Raw genomic sequence first — 16,660 nt, forward strand, 5'->3', positions numbered from 1 at the left:
TTCAAGGGACTTTTACTCCTGGTTTCACTGTAAACAAGCCAACCCTGCAGTTGGCTGTGACATTACATGAATTTTCTGCAAATGTTTTAATGCTAAATGGGAGGCACAGGAGATGCAGAATAGATGAGCCAAATAGCTGATATAAAAAGATTGTGGAAATGCTCAGCTCGTCAATGAAATTTAAAAAATGCAATGTGGAAATCCAGAAGAAAATCATAAAATGGTGGAAGTACTCCAGCATCCATTTCTTTTCCCATTGATGGCAGCATGACCAGCTGAGCATTTCCAACATTTTCTGTTTTTGTTTGTGCACAGTCAGTACTAAAGGAGATCAATAGTCAATACTGTGAAAAGTTAACTTGTTCTTTTACAATGTTGCTAACCTGCTGAATATTTCAGCATTTTTTCCACAAAATCTTCTTGACCACTCTTAACCCCTACCCAAAACCACAACTTCTTTCAATATTGGAAGATGGACTTCATTCGTGGTTATTCTTCACAATCAAGTCAACAGAGGCTTTCACAATCAAGTCAACAGAGGGAGTTGATCAACTACATGGATATCACTTCCAAGGGTGTATTAATCCACAGTTACGCACCTGCAATAACACAAATCTGATTTTCTTCCTTCCTGGATTCAAGAAAATAAGATGATTTTAACATTTATACTGCTTCTTCTTTTGAGATAGTTGAACTCTGTACAGATCAGGCTGAGATCAAACAGAGAACAACCTACTACCTGTTTTATATAGCTTCACATAGCAACAAATGACATCTTAACCAATGAAAGAACCATGGTTGCAGTATCAGAGCCTCACTGCATAACTGGAGCATGTATTTAGCCACAGCTTTTAAAAAGAAAACACCAAATAATTAATATTGGAAACTCAAGAGAGTCGGCAAGGCTTTCATTTTCACAAAGCCTCTTTAAAACACATCTCATTGACTCAGAGGTCAGACCCCTATCTACGATGACATTGAAGTGATGTGTTGAAGTTTCAAAAAGTACAAGGACAGTGCCAAAATCTGGAGAAAAGGCTGGAGAGACAGGCCTCCTGGTTATTTAAAAATTAAAATCCCACACAGCAGCCTTTAAGTTTTTTGTGTTTGATACAGTATTTATTTTATGTGCAGAAAGTCTTTCTACATGTCAGTAAATGTCAACATTTGAATTCAGTCAGGAGAACCCCCTTTACCCAACATGTGGAACTTGCTACCAAATTAACTGTTGAGGGAAACAGCACAAAAATATTTCAGAGAAAGTTATATAGCTATGGGGAAGAAATAGTTTCTATTGTTGGATTGGATGAAGGGCAAATCATGGGCATACTCATGTGCAGCCTACACATTGCCACAGACTCATGGGACCAATAACCTGCTTCGCTGCTACAGATTTCATTTTGCAAACCCAAACTAAACAATCAAAATTTCAGGTTTCCCTTCTATTCAAATCATGATTTCTAAGAGAACAATGTCATTATGTGCTAGTGTCCAAGAAACTGTTATATGAGGGAAGTTGCATTCAGAAACTGTAGGAATTTTTAAAGTTTAAAATATTCCTCGGGTCTGATTTTATTTTATTTTATTTTTTAAAATTGTTTTATTTAATGTTATCTTTGCTTTCATCCAGGAGAGATGAAGCTGTTGCCACTTTTACTAAGTTCCTACCTGAGGCCAGCTAACTCGGCAAAGATTAGGATCAAACTCATCTGATAAACTCTTATAACTTGCTCACTATGTTTTAGTCTAAAGCACAGAACTGCAAGTGCAACAGAAATGATGTACTTTTACTTTAAAAAAAAGCAAAATAAATTGAATGCAAAAATCAGAAATTAAAATACTGATTGCAAAGTCCTTATACAAAATAAAAATAAACTCCAAAATGTGATAAGACCTTCAACATGCAACATACAGGACATTGAGTGAAACACGACAGATGGTGTGAAAAACACACAGAAATGCTGGAGGTATTCAGCAAGTCTCACAGTGTCCATAGAAGGTAAAGTTATCTTGTAAAAAGGCTTGGGGCCAAAACATCAGTTATACAGTATATCTTTATCCCCTATGGGTGCTATAAGACCTGTTACCTCCAGTATTTCCTGTGTATTTTTAATACAGGCATTTGTTCTGGGGGAAAAAAAATCTGTACAAGTCTAATACTTTGCTCATCTAAGGCAACTACCTGAGCAAAATCAAACTCCTAAACTTCTTCATGACACTTCATGATCCCTCCTCATATGTTCTGTCATTACAGATGCTCAATTTGTAACATTTTAAGGAATTCAAACCAGAGGACCTGGGTTAAGAGTGAAAGGGAAAAGGTTTAGAGGGAACATGAGGATGAACTTCTTCACACAGAGAAAAGTGGGAGTGTGAAACAAGCTGCCAGTCGAAGTGGTGAATGTGGGCTCAATTTTAATATTGGACAGGAACATGGATGGGAGAGGTATGGAGGGCAATGGACAGGGTGCAGGTCAGTAGGAGTAGGCCAAAAAAAAATGGTTCTGTGCCGAAGTGGCCTTTTTCTGTGCTGTAATGTTCCATGGCAATGGTTCTCAACCTTTTTCTTTCCACTCACATACCACTTTAAGTATTCCCTATTCCATAGGTGCTCTGTGATTAGTAAGGGATAGCTTATGTAAGTATGTGGGTGGAAAGAAAAAGTTTGAAAATCACTGTTTTAATCGTACCTAATTGACTCGCTATGCGCGCAGTTTCATAACTCCAAATGACAATTTTTCTCAAGCAAAATATTTCAGTAACAATTGGGTCCAGAGCAGTGATTCTCAACCTCTTCCCACTCACATCCCACCTTAAGCCATCCCTTACTAATCACAGAGAACCGATGGCACAGGGATTTCTTAAAGTGGTGTGTGAGTGGAAAGAAAAAGGTTGAGAACCATTGTTCTATGGTTCTAACTCTGCCTGTGAGTCAGTGTTTATAATTAATAAGGAACCTTCAAATTACCAGCTAACACTTAATTATTGTCTCCCATTGCCACTGGGCTTGATACCTTTCCTTTGTTTGAGTTAAACTTAAGTAGAAGTCTAAAAACACCAAATCAGAGCTTATATTAATCATTAATATCTAGAGAACAGCACAATGACACTGTTGGTTTGTCAAAGGCAAAACAAGTATTTTCTGTTAGTCCCAAACATGTCACTATTTCTGAGAAACTCGATTCCTTTCACTCAAAAGCTTTGCACCTGTAAATCATTAGTTTTTGTTAACCAAGTACCTCCTTTGACAAAAAGGAATCCAATGAAATAATCAAAAGCTAAAAAATTAAAAACAGAAAATGCTGCAAACACTCAGTAAATCAGACAGCATATGTGGAAAGAGTAACCAAGTTAATGCTTTGGACTGACGACCTTTTGTTAAAACTTGCTTTTCATTCTCTCCCATCAAATTCTTAATCAAGACCCCTTGCACATTTCTGTTTGCTACTTTTATAAAGGTTAATGATTTATCCACTCAGTGATGTTTTTCCTTCTGCTCAAGAAGGCACTGAGCTTTGCAAAGCACAGCCACCTCCAAAATCTTTTTTTGCAGTAACCTCGACAATGAGTGACAACATCTTAACTGGGTTGAGGAAAACGCACAAAATTAATCTTGTGGCTACCCAAGCAAATTAACTTCAGGACAATTGGGATAAAAGGTGACCCATGTAGTGTAGCTGGTAAAGCCCCTATCTCACAGCACTGGAAACCAAGGTTCAATTCTGACCTTGGGCGCTGTCTGTGTGGAGCTGGTGCATTTTCCATGCCTTTCCTCCGGCTGATCTGGTTTCCTCCCATGTCCCAAAGATGTGTGGGTTTGTAATATTACCTGGCCAATATAAATTGCCCCCTAGTGTGCTGGTAGAATACAGGGGAAGTTGATGAAAATGTGGGGAGAATACAAATAAATTAGTGTCATTTAATGTAAATGAATGGGCATAGTCTCTGTGAGTGAAGAGGCTATTCCTGCACTGCATCTCTCTAAGAGTCCAAGCAACAGTAGTGTATTTATCTCTGATTGGGCAAAAAAAAAGTTCATCTTATTTCCCTCATACTCAACAGCACCAGCCACTGAAAAAGTAATCGGAGGTCCTGTGAAGTCATTTATCTCACTGAAAATACCAGCAGGCAGCAACGAGACTACTAATTAATTAACAAGTTTCAAACCTTGAAATTGAACAGGTCTCATTCGAACTTGGTGGTAACATGAAAAAAATAATGTAAATAAACAATAAATTAGTCTTTGAAATATAAACAGACCAAGTAAATCTTATTCTAAACAGGATATTTATTGGGAATCTATTTCTGGGTTTCTCAAAATATTTTTAATCCAGTGACAAATAAAGGATGACTCTTAAACTTTAGAGACTTAAACAAAAAGCCAAGTAAGGGAATGAATCAGCAATGTACACCCTTCTCTTTTATCTCCCAGATATGGTTTTAATACAGATGAATTGCACGATGGACTTTCTCTGAAGGGCATGGAGTTGTTAACCAAAAAATAATTTGATAACATCTCCAATTAATTCCTGCTAAGTGTCTGCTGGTCACAATATGTTAGTTTTACTTGAGAAAAGTTGGAAGGGCAGCTGAAAAGACAAAAAGGTTAGATTTGAAACACATTGTGGTGTACATGCCAGATCAAACCTGAGGAAGTGTTGCAAACTCATGAGTCAACCAAGGAGAAAATTCCCCAGTACAAAAGCTCAAAAAAAATCTTTTAGAAAAAAAAACAAGATGACAAAACAGGATAAATAATCACATATTACTAAAGTATCTATAATATTGATTTAAATGGGAAAGTACTAATGAAAAAAAGAACTTTTGTCCCATCTAAATAAATCTCAGAATCTAATGAAAAGGATAAGATCCAGATTCAATCATATCTGCTGTCAGATCAAGGAACTACATTTGGGCCTGGATTTCTTTAAATATACAAGTAGTTTCCCACATCAAAACTCATTTGGAATCTCTATGACCCCCTCTGCCCAATCAACTTTAGACATGGTTCTGGTGAGTGAAAGACAGCTGAAGTGAATTTTTTAATTCCAGATTTTATAAACTATGTTTTTGAAATATTTAAAAAAATCCTTAAATGACCACTTTCATCCCTATTTTCCCCCCTCCCACCAATTCTCTCAAGATTGATTCACCACCTTAATGTATTTCAGATGCTGCAGCATTCACTGTAACTGTCAGCTTCAAAGCTACACAATCAGCCGAAAAGAAACAGCATTCACACAAAGCTAGTAATCAACATTTCTGTGAGGGGCCCTGGACAAAATGGTGACTCTCTAGTCTTCCTTATGGTAGACAAAGTTAAAGAATTTCAGGTTAGTAACATTCTAAATAGTATTATGTGACAGTAATGGAACCTTTATCTTTACCTTCTTCCTTTTCATCCCCAAATAGTCATCCACCAATCCAAACCCAACAGACAAGTAATTCCATGACTTAAATGGACATCATCTGACTGGAATCGTCAATCTGGATATTAGAATGAGCCCCATGACCAAAGAATTCAGGTTGCAGCTTAATTTTAAGGTGAGGCCAAGTTTGCAATGTTAGTGCCATTTGCTATCATTCTATTGTAAAGAGAACATATCGTATCATGTTAGCAAGTAAACACCTAATTTTAATCACCTACTGAGTAATAGCCATTTCTTTACAGAGCACCACTTAGTTCTGCTACACTCAAACAGGTGCTTCTCAGTTTATACACTGCTTTTTGATGCACCCCATGGCTGAAGACACATTGCATGAGATTCAGAATACAGGCATCAATTATTTTCAGTTTCTTTATCCTTTTTCTTACCAAAGCACAATTAATCATTGAGCTCAATTTCACTCCATTGCCAAACACCTGGAGCTCCATTTGCCCTATTATTTACAAAGTGAAAGTCTGATACAATTGTCCTGAATACTTGACTATTGTTTAATGGCCTTTTTGCCCTCTCTCCTATTTTTATTCTACATATTTCAAAGGTTTCATAACCAAATTTCAGGCGTCCATAAACTGGACAAAAAAACTATAGTTTCAACTCACAGATTTTTTAACCAATTATGTAAATATGTTTCCAACAGAATACTTTAATCCTATTGGATGCATAGTTATTTGCTACTCTGAAGAAGGGACTAGCAACCTGATGGTTTCTGGTATCAAAAGAGATCATAAGAGAGGTTAAAATGCACAGGAAAATGATACAAGGAGGAAGCCTCGGGTAGCTTAAACCAGTTTCATTAAAAGGCAGACTTAGATCAAAGAACGTTTGTGTGTTAAAAAGCTTCAGTGAAAAAAATGCACTGACATGCCTTTTAAAAAAAAAAAGATTAAATTTTTAAGTCTTGACCTTTAATTGTTGTAGCATGCTGGCCAAAACAAAGTGTTCTCTGCACCAGCTGTTAATGACTGCAAATACCTTTAATTTTGAAACCTGACAAGATACTCTGTGGTTAAGCACGCCTGTAGAGTTTTGGTTTGTTATTGGGTCAACGTGCTGGTAAATGTGTACAAATATTTACTCTTCTGAAATTATCGAAATATATTTTCCACAACTCATCACAAATCCCAAATTGGATATCTGCACAAACACATGTGGCATCAGTTGAAATCCTGCCAGAGATTTCTGGCCTTCTAAGAAGTTTCTTTTTTAAATACAAAGGAACTGTAATAGACTGTCCAAAAAGTAAAATACTACAGATGTTATAAATCTGATATAAAAACAGAACATGCTTGAAACACTCACTGGGTAAGACAGCATCCAAAGACAGAAAAGAAATGTTAATGTTTCAGAACAATGACCTTTTATCAGAAGTGAAACATTAACTTGTTTTTTTTTTTAAAACCCTCTCTAAAAAATGCTCCCTGAAGCGGTGTAAAGACTTGTAATAGACCGTCATCACAATACAGGCTAATTCATGGCTGACTCCAACTTTCATTTTCTATCAACTACAACACTCAAGTAATTCTGTTTGCTGTGCAACTCAGTCTTTGAAAAGTGGGCACCCAACAAGAATCAATGGCTTAGATGAGTGAAACTCCTTCTGGGATTTGAAGTTACAATTACATTTAAAAATAATCGCTAATTATTACTAAAATGATGTTAAACACCGGTTATCTAATTTATTCCGTAATGCCATTTTTGAATTTAAAAACAACATTATTGTCTATTTTTTAGAATGTTAAATTGCTCGTTTTCATTGGACAGACATTTGCTAGCTGACACTATAACTATCTGATTAGAAGCAGACAAATGTAAAAATTCAGCTGCAGGAGCCAACACCTGTCTCACATATTGAATGTGGTACAAATGCATCTGCTGCATCCAAGATTGGGACAACTGATACCCTACTGTACAAGGAATCATCATTTGCCTCAGGGAATGCCCGAGAGTACATAATATCTGATGGTCATGATGACACAGACCACGCCACCCACAAGTTACTGTCAGCTTTTCAAACCCACACCAACCCGCATTGTTTTATTTTGGATGTCTTTTTTTTAAAAAAAAATGTGGTTGTTCTCATCACTGCCTCTCAACCCTGACAATGTTTTGAATTTTGAGCAGCTGTTCCTGAACAAGATCTCACTTTTGGTCAGCAGGGTTCTCAGTGCTCTGCTTGGCTTCTTGATCTGTACCAGGATCAGGATCAGGATCAGCTAAAGTTGAGCCAAAAGCATTCTGAACAATCTGAAATCCAAACGACTCCAAAAGAGACATGTTCTGATGGGGAGAGAAGGGTGAGCTTAGGCTGGTAGACAAGTCATTCAGCGGTCCCTCACTGGGTTTGACATGGGCCTTCAGCATATGCTTATTCAGGTAGGACTTGGATTTAAACACAGAACCGCAGTCTGGGCAGGCGTACTTCTTCGGTTCTGCATATAGTTCAGCGTTGGTCTCTATTTTAACTTTCCCATTGTTGAGGTCACATTGAAAGGATTCATCCTGGTCATGTTTCAGAGGAGACTTAAGGTCACTGATATCTGAGAGGTCGCCAAAGGAGTCGGAATTGTCCTGTGAGTCCTGATGCTGACACTTCAGCCCATCCACCTCACCATCTGCAGAAACACAAGAAGACTAAGATGTTACAGCTCATCATGGTAGGAAATTAAAAAACGAATCAAATAACCATGCTCACCGTCATGCACCAACATAATGGCTCAATGTTCTGACGTAATTAGAAACTGAAAGATGTTCTTTTCAGCATTTATTTCTCAATGGACCCTTCAACAACCAGCATTGAAATCAAGTGAAGGAAGTCAAAGATTTGGATTTGCTTGAAGGATCTAAAACAATGCAATAATAACTTTCTAGCTTTTGTGTTAGAGGATTAGAACTCAAACAAATATCCCCCGTCCACTTGCCAATCAATCCAACACTCTGAAAAGTGATAAGCAGTTATAGTGATGGCCAAGTGACTGGATTCAGAACAAAGCAGAAGACAAAGTTGAGCGGACATTCACTCACATCTACTCTGTGCCATTAGTAAAGCATCTTAGACTCTACAAGGTGGGAATGTGTTTCCTATATTCTCTCACAACTTGAGAAATGCAAATAGTAAAATTTAAAGCTATTTTTCAAAACAGTTTAAACAAGAGAATGAATAGATATCTTTTTGAAATCTGGTCCCAGATTTGTACAGTGTTTATAATAAAATTCACTTATTAATAAATGTGTGAATGAAGGATTGATACTAATATATCGGAGGAAGCTTTTTTTGAGGAGACAAAACAATGCTGATAGCTGTCTTCATCCTGACCTGATGCAACTCAACTTGAAAATAATAAAACTGATTTTTAATACTGAGAATTGAATCTAATGAAATAAGTTCATCAGCAATAGTGAACAGAAATCATCTGACAAACATTTCACTTCTTAATGAAATATTAGAACTCACTTCTGGGTCTGAATGACAGACATGATATAAAGCATTTATACAAAGTTTCTAAAATGTATGTTTTTATAATTTAGCATTTTTAAAATGAATTTTCAAGTCCCTGTAGTTGATTTCCTTCTAAAACTGCATAACTATTTTGAAATCCTGCTAGCTTGAATTTACAGTCTATGGTAGCCAATGAACAGTTGAATGCATTCTCAGGAAACCCTTCCACCTCCGACATTGATGATTAACTCAGTTAGTGTACTATTTTTAAACCCACTATGGCCACCAACACAGGGCCATTTCATCTAAGACTCTGTTTCGTCTGTTCTCTCGTGCCTATTACTCTCCTGTTCGACAAACTATTACATTCCTTTGACACAAAAGCCAGCTAGTCGTCTGCCAAATATTCTCTCTGGGTGCCATACGAGGTTTAAAATGTTTGATTCTCTCTAACAAAACAGGTACGTTTTCCTCCTGCCTCAACTCACAGGACCACAAAGATCATGAAAATGTCTGAAGAAAGTTGGTCACTGAGGATGTCATTTTTCACATGCCTTCATAATAAATTAGTGCATCAGAGTGGCATATAATTGAAAGTGAATACATAATTATAAACATCAAGAACCTAAAATCCAAAAGATATTGAAACGGTAATCATAACTCAGCAATGACACTTGGGTTTTTTTTAAATTGTTCACAGGAAGAGAATTTAGATTATGCTTTGATTTGTTTTAGTGGATGACCAATAATGTACTAAAGAACTATTTTATATTCTGCTGCAAGACAATCCATCAAAACATTTATTCAACTTTTTTCTTCTCTCTTCAGATATACTGCCTGATCTGATGAACATTTCCAACCTTCTCCTTTGGCTCCAGTGCTCTGCTTCAACTCAGAATTGCATTTTAGAATCTTTACAAGGCCCATCTTCTTTCAATCTTAAATCTATCGAGTAGGTAGTTTCACACTACCAAAGGTATTGCCTTTGCCTTGTCCATCCCTCTCTCATCCCTCTGCAACTTTAATCTTGTTTTTTCACTATTCCCATCTGAAGGGTATCCGACCTGAAACACAAATAGTGTTTTTTCTTTCTTCAGAACCAAAGATTTCCCCTGCATTTTCAGCATTTTGTTTATTTCATTTTCCAGTACCTGAATTTTTACGTTTTTGTTTACATTCTTTCAACAATTTCTGAATTCTGATCAGAGTTCAGATAGCAATGATTGTCCATTTGTTCTATCACATACCTTGCTAAAGTTAGTCATTTTATTGAATATCTCCCTGTATGCTCTCTTCCAAAAAAAAGCAATACGATGAGCAACTAAAGAATTCATGGGTACACATCTGTACTTTTGTCACAACAGAGAGGAAGATGTTCAGTTATTAATATAACCATTGATAACATCATCTCCTTAGTCAAACACTTATTCCACATCAAGTAAAATTAGGATTTACAATAGGATGTGTCATATAACGATTTCTGCACAGTTCTGCTGATACAATACAATGAATCATGGCAGTTTGCTTGCCTTGTAACGAGCGTGTTCTGTCAAAGTGAAAAGCCATCTCCCCGCTCTGCGTCTGCTTGTGAATCATGATCTGAGTCTGGGGCTTGCACCGCCTGTCACAAGGATCAGAAGTGTGTGAGGTGGGAAGAGGGACACCATGGTGGGTTTTAATATGGACCCTTAAGTAGGAAGCAGTAGAAAAACCTGAGGAAAAAGACAGAAGAGATTCTGTCACTCCATCAGATGAAACCTCAGCATCCCAGCCTTCTGAACGTCCAAGGTTAAAATATTCCTGAATTCCAAGATCAAAAGATTCCTTCTCTCGTTAGGTTACTTTATGTTCAATACATTTTTTTTTCACGTCAGCCATTTTCTCCATGCACATGTGATATTTGATATTGAGCATTTTCCTTCAGTCTGGTGGGGCAAATTCAGCAACTTTGTCATAGTTTTATATAACACATTGGTATCAGGGCATTTTATTTGAATAAAAATATACCTACATCATTACACTTAAATGCTTTGTAATTCCCTTGTTCTTAAGCAGGTTCAAGCAATGTTACCACCAGTGTGAGGCCCATTCCTAATACTTTTGCAATTCCAAATTGTCATTTTGGCAACTAACATTTAGTACAATAGTTTTAAAACTATATTTTCTTAAAACATCATCAAAATGTCTTTACTTTCAATCTTAAAGCTGCACTGAGCATTACTCCAATCCATCAAACTTGTAACAGAATGGTGTATAGAAATTGAACTGAACCTTGATGTGAAGCAGTGCTGATGCAAACCTTAGATTTATCTGGGCTATCGGTTAGAATAATGAGACACGATGGAGAGAAATTAATGCTAAAGTCATGTGGTCCCAAAAATACATCAATCCTTTACACCCGTGAGCTGGAGGCACCAATTTGATCATCTGAAAAGGCTGGCTTAGCTGACATCACAGGATGAATTCAGATACAGAACTTTAACAAGCAACTACAGGGAACAGGGCTGGTCTTCATACCAAGTACTTGAACATACATTCAACTGGAATTTGCGCAATGGAAAACAAATCTTTCAGACTTAGCTCGACTGCAGCAGTCTACTTGGTGGCTGAGTGGGAATGCTGCAGTTGAAACAATATACTGGCATAGTTAGCGCAGCACAATTACAGCACCAGTGATCAGAGCTGTTTGTGTCAATGTGGGTTTCCTCCGGGTGCTCTGGTTTCCTCCCACATTCCAAAGACGTACGAAATAAGAAAGTTAATCGGTCATATGGGTGTATTTGGGCAGAAGTGTATGTTGCAGAGTTGATTCTCTAAATTAAATCACGTGGAAGAGATCCATCTATGGAAATCTCTAAATTGGACTGTTGTACAATTGTAAGTATTGAAGGCTGTCATGAAATAATAGTGGATAATAATGTGCATTTCCAAAATAGAGTAATTAGTCTTTAAAGTTAAAAATATCTACTCAAAAATACTTCTTTAGATGTTAGACAGTCCAATAAACAGCCATCAACGATCAACAGGCAGCTGGAACAACAAGCCATCTGGAGGAACAAAGCAGAGGAAGTGAACAAAGCAGAGGAAGTTAACAAAGGTGAAAGGACAATCTGCTGAGGGTGGTGGTGGGGGGGCAGTGTGTGTGTGTGTGTGTGGAAGAAACCATCACAGTTTTGGGTCAAACCACAGAGAATGCCGAATAACTATAATCATTAGTCTCACAGAACATAAAACATGCTGATACATGTCAGTCAGTGATGATGTGTCAACCAATACATACTCACACCCATAACCCTCTATTTTTCTTGCATTCATTTGACTAAGAGTCTTTTCAAAGTCCCTATTGTACCAGCCTCAACCACCTTGGCAATGCATTCCAGACATCCAGTACTTTGTGTTTAAAAAAACTTACCCCTGATGACTCCCCTAAACTTTCCTCCCCTCACCTTTTACAAATGTCTTCTGGTATTTGTTACTGTTGCCCCCACCAGGCAAAAAAGTGCTGGCTGTCCACCCTATCTGTATCTCTCATAATCTTGTAGACTTCTATTAAGTCACCTCTCATCTTCTTTGATCCAAAGAGAAAAGTCCTAAAACATTGCCTCATAAGACAATGTTACCAATCCAGGTAACATTCTGGTAAATCTCTTCTGCACCCTATCCAAGACTTTCACATTTTTCCTGTAATGAAGTGACTAGAACCAAATACAATATTCCAAATGTGGTCTAACCAGAGTTTTATGGAACTGCAAGATTACCTCTTGTGAGGAAGAGTGTTGGGAGTCTGGAACGAGCTGCCATCTGACATGATAAATGCAGCTCCATTCTTAAGTTTTATGAATGAATCAGATAGAAACATGGATGGGAGAGGTCTGGAGGATCTGAAAGGGTGCAGGTCAGTGGGACTAGTGGAATGATGTTTCGGCACAGACTAGAAGGGCCAAATAGCCTGTTTTCTGTGCTGTATTTATCTATGGACTCTTGAACTCAATCCTCCAATTAATAAAAGCCAGCATACCATAAGCCTTTTTTTCTGAAAATTTTATTTAAGTTTCCATACATGTAAATAACATGAGGTCAAAATATAACAAAGTATTAATATCCAATCTATTACATAATGATACAAGACCCAACCCCCTCCCTCCACTAAACTAACCCCAAATGAAAAAAAAGGAATAGAAAAGAAAAAAAGGAAAAGTGAAAAAGTAATAAAACACAAGAAGGGAAAAGTAAGAAAGTAGAATAGTACTTAGCAAGTTCCCCCTTACCACACGGAATTAATCATTTACAACTTATAATATTTCAAGGAGGTTAATGAAGTTCAAGGCTCACGAAAAAGATCTATGTATTAATTCCCTCAATTCTTAGGTACAGGCGCCAAATTTTCAAAACTATATATAATTTATTTCTCAAATTGTAAGTAATTTTCTCCAAAGTGACATAACTATGCATTTCTGCATTTCAACGTTGCATACCCAAATGGGTATCTGATTTCCATGTTAATACGATAAATTTTCTTGCTACAAGCCTTCTTAACTACCCTATCAACCTGCTTGGCAACCTTGAGAGATTATGGATTTGGACTCCAAGGTTAAGAATTCTGCCATTAATAATATACTTTGCCATCAAATTTGACCTTCCAAAATGTACCACTTCACACTTATCCATTTGAACTCTATCTGCCATCCTTCTGCCCAATTCTTTATCCTGTCCAATCCTGTCGTAAACTATGACAAACTTCTACATTATCGACAACATCTCCAAACTTTGTGTCATATGAACATAGGAAATAGGAACAGGAGTAGGCCAAAAATGGCCCATCGAGCCTGCTCCGCCATTCAATACGATCATGGCTGATCTAATTTATGACCTAACTCTACCTACCTGCCTTCTCCCCATATCCCCTAATCCCTCTATCATGTAAAAATTTATCTAACCGAATTTTAAATATGTTTAATGAGACAGCCTCAACCACTTCCCTGGTTAGAGAATTCCAAACATTCACTACTCTCTGTGAAAAACTATTTTTCCTCATCTCTGTCCTAAATCTACTCCCCCAAATCTTGAGACTGTGTCCTCTCGTTTTAGTTTCCCCGGCTAGCTCAAAAAACCTTCCTACATCTATCCTATCCATACCCTTCATAATCCTATATATTTCTATATGTCATCTGTAAACTTATTGACCCATCCCTCTAGTTCCTCGTCCAAGCCATTTATAAAAATCACAAGGAGCAGAGATCACAGAACAGATCCCTGTGGAACTCCACTAGTCACCGACACCGAGGCAGAACACATTCTGTCCACCACTACTTTCTGCTTTCCGCAGACAAGCCAACTCTGAATGCACACAGCCATGGTTTCATGAATCCCAAGCCTTATGATTTCTTTAATGAGTCTATCATGGGGGACCTTGTCAAATACCTTACTAAAGTCCAAAACACCAGATCTACCATCCTAGCTTCATCAATTTCTTTTGTCATTTCCTCAAAAAACCCCAATTAGGCTTGTGGAACACGATCTACACCTCACAAAGCTATGCTAACTATCCCTGAGAAGACCATGCTTCTCCGAATGCTCTTAAATCCTGTTCCTAATCCGACTCCCCTCTCCTTATCAGCAAATGGGCTACCAAGAAGCACACTGTATTCCCATGGAAAAAAAATGCCTATAACCTTAGAAACTGACACACACCTTTGTTGGAATATGGCAACCATATCTGGAATATATGGGAGCACGAATGTAGCCACTCCCCAGCAAAAAGATTAAGAAAAATGCCTATACAAGGGGATGGCTCCATGGACACATATGGGAAATGCTGATGCCACATTCAGCCTTCATTTCTTCTCTTTGTTCTTTTCGTTTTCTGACCTTTTTTTTTGTTTGTATCACGTCTATCTTTTCTTTTTCTTGGGGTGAGGGTTAGGGGGGGTTGGGAACAGGGGAGGGAGAGAAGTCATATATAAATAAGTCACTGGATAAAAATGACATGGTCTGTACCAACCAATGATGTACTCTCTTGTTTAACATGGAAAATCAAAATTAAAATATTTTTTAAAAATCCTGTTCCTAAGAATCCTCTTCAATAGTTTGCCCACCACTGGCACAAGATTCATTGGTCTATAATTCCCTGAATTCTCCCTATTACCTTTCTTAAAACAAAGGCACCACATTTGCAATTTTTCCAATCCTCTGGTACATCCCCTGTGGCCAGGGAGGATGAAAAGATAATTGCCAATGCCCCAGCAATCTCTTCCCTCGCTTTCTGTAGTAACGTGGGGTGTATCTCATCTGGGCCTGGGGAATTATCAATCCTAATGTTTTTAAGAAGGTCAAGCACTTCCTCTTTCTTAACCTCAACATACTCCAGCACATAGGTTTGTTCTATACTGACCTCACAATGCCCAAGGTCCCCCTTCATTGTGAACACTGAAGCAAAGTATTAATTTTGTACGTCCCCTACCTTCTCTGCCTCCAGGCATGTCGCCTCCTTTATTATTAAGCTCTACCTTCACACTGGTCATCCTTCTGTTCTTTACATATACATAGAAGGCCTTAGGATTTTCCTTAATCCTAGATGCCAAGGTGTACTTGTGCCCCTCAATGAATCTTGCAGAACAATGCTCAGTGCTGAAGATGTATGACTGTGTAATTGTTAAAAGACACACAACTGCTTAGCTAATAGATTTTGTTATTAACCTATGTTTTCAATGTATCAGCAGGGACTACAAGTGACAAGAACAATGCGCCTCAATCCTCAATGACTTTTAGGCTAGGAAGGCACAGAAACCATAATGATCAGTTTAAGGTGGCTCATTTCAACCCCCATTTGGAGAATTTGATTCTTCGTGCTTCAGTATCAAGAGCATAAATTTGAGAATGGAGACAAGCCCAGATTGCCTTTTGTTTTTGGAACAGGATGTGCAATGTACTTCTATTTCATCCCATTGGAAAGTATTAGTCAGGCTACATTTTATCAAGACTCAACTCCAGAATTAAAGCAAAATAAATTTTCATGGGATGACTTTCACATCTTATCAACTGGTGTACTGACTCCAATCTAGTCTAGACTAAACTATGACACAGTCATTGTACTCTGACCAACAGTGAACAAAGGATACTATAAAATTGTCTGAATTGTTTGAATTTCAGTTATAATCGAACTATCTTCGAACTAAAGGGTTGCTGGTAAATTATAGCATATTCTGTGCACAGACTATTTTCATTGTTGGTTAATGTTGTCAGATCCAATGCCAAAACATCGACGACTACTTTGGCTGCCTGAGGCACCCATAATGAGCTCATTGATTTTATCCACTTTGTTGCCAACTTTCACCCCAACCTCAAATTCACTTGGTTCATCTCTAGCAACACTCTTCCCCTTCTCAATCGCTCTGTCTTCATCTCAGGAGACAAACTCCTGAAAGACACCTTCTACAAACCCACCATCTCACACAGTTACCTCAACTACACCTCTTCACACCAAGTCCCCATGAAGGATTACATTCCTTTCTTGCAAGTCCCCATTGCATCTGCTTCCAGGATGAGGTCTTCCATGCAAGATCGTTCAAGATGTCCACCTACTTAAAAAAAAACCTTGTCTCAAGAACCATCAGTTCTGCCCTCACTTATATATCCTCCATTACCTGCACATGTTCCCTGGCCCCCTCCAGCCCCACACATAACAAGGATAGGACTCCCCTTGTCCTTACCTAACACCCAGCATATCATCCTCCTCTATTTCTATCACCTACTATGTGATCCCACCACCGGCCACATC

At 37.8% G+C, this 16,660-nt stretch overlaps 1 protein-coding gene and 1 long non-coding RNA gene across 11 annotated transcripts in view; one reads left to right on the forward strand and one right to left on the reverse strand.

Moving 5' to 3' along the window:
• Positions 1–16,660, reverse strand: part of patz1 (POZ/BTB and AT hook containing zinc finger 1) — a 749,193-nt gene that overhangs the window by 7,920 nt on the left and 724,613 nt on the right. For 4 of the 9 annotated variants that reach the window (XR_011356212.1, XR_011356213.1, XR_011356211.1 and 1 more), the window contains exons 4-5: positions 10,413–10,595; positions 7,591–8,059 (exon numbers count right to left, since the gene is read on the reverse strand). Coding sequence is in view for 5 of the 9 variants with exons in the window: in XM_069933093.1 (XP_069789194.1) it covers positions 7,591–8,059; positions 10,413–10,595 (652 nt within the window). In the remaining 4 variants the exon portion in view is untranslated. Of the gene's footprint in view, positions 1–599; positions 632–4,167; positions 4,195–7,590; positions 8,060–10,412; positions 10,596–13,044; positions 14,790–16,660 lie in introns of those variants that run through there. The other 5 variants (XR_011356210.1, XM_069933092.1, XM_069933091.1 and 2 more) reach the window with 4 other exon arrangements.
• Positions 5,410–15,993, forward strand: LOC138761263 (uncharacterized). Of its 2 annotated transcripts, none has more exons than XR_011356223.1 (3): positions 5,410–5,544; positions 11,870–11,980; positions 15,600–15,993. It is a non-coding gene; the product is annotated as an uncharacterized lncRNA (long non-coding RNA). The 2 variants fall into 2 exon arrangements; XR_011356221.1 differs by having other exon boundaries at positions 15,603–15,993.

Source organism: Narcine bancroftii, chromosome 4 (genome assembly GCF_036971445.1).
Source record: "Narcine bancroftii isolate sNarBan1 chromosome 4, sNarBan1.hap1, whole genome shotgun sequence".
Lineage (NCBI taxonomy): Eukaryota > Metazoa > Chordata > Chondrichthyes > Torpediniformes > Narcinidae > Narcine > Narcine bancroftii.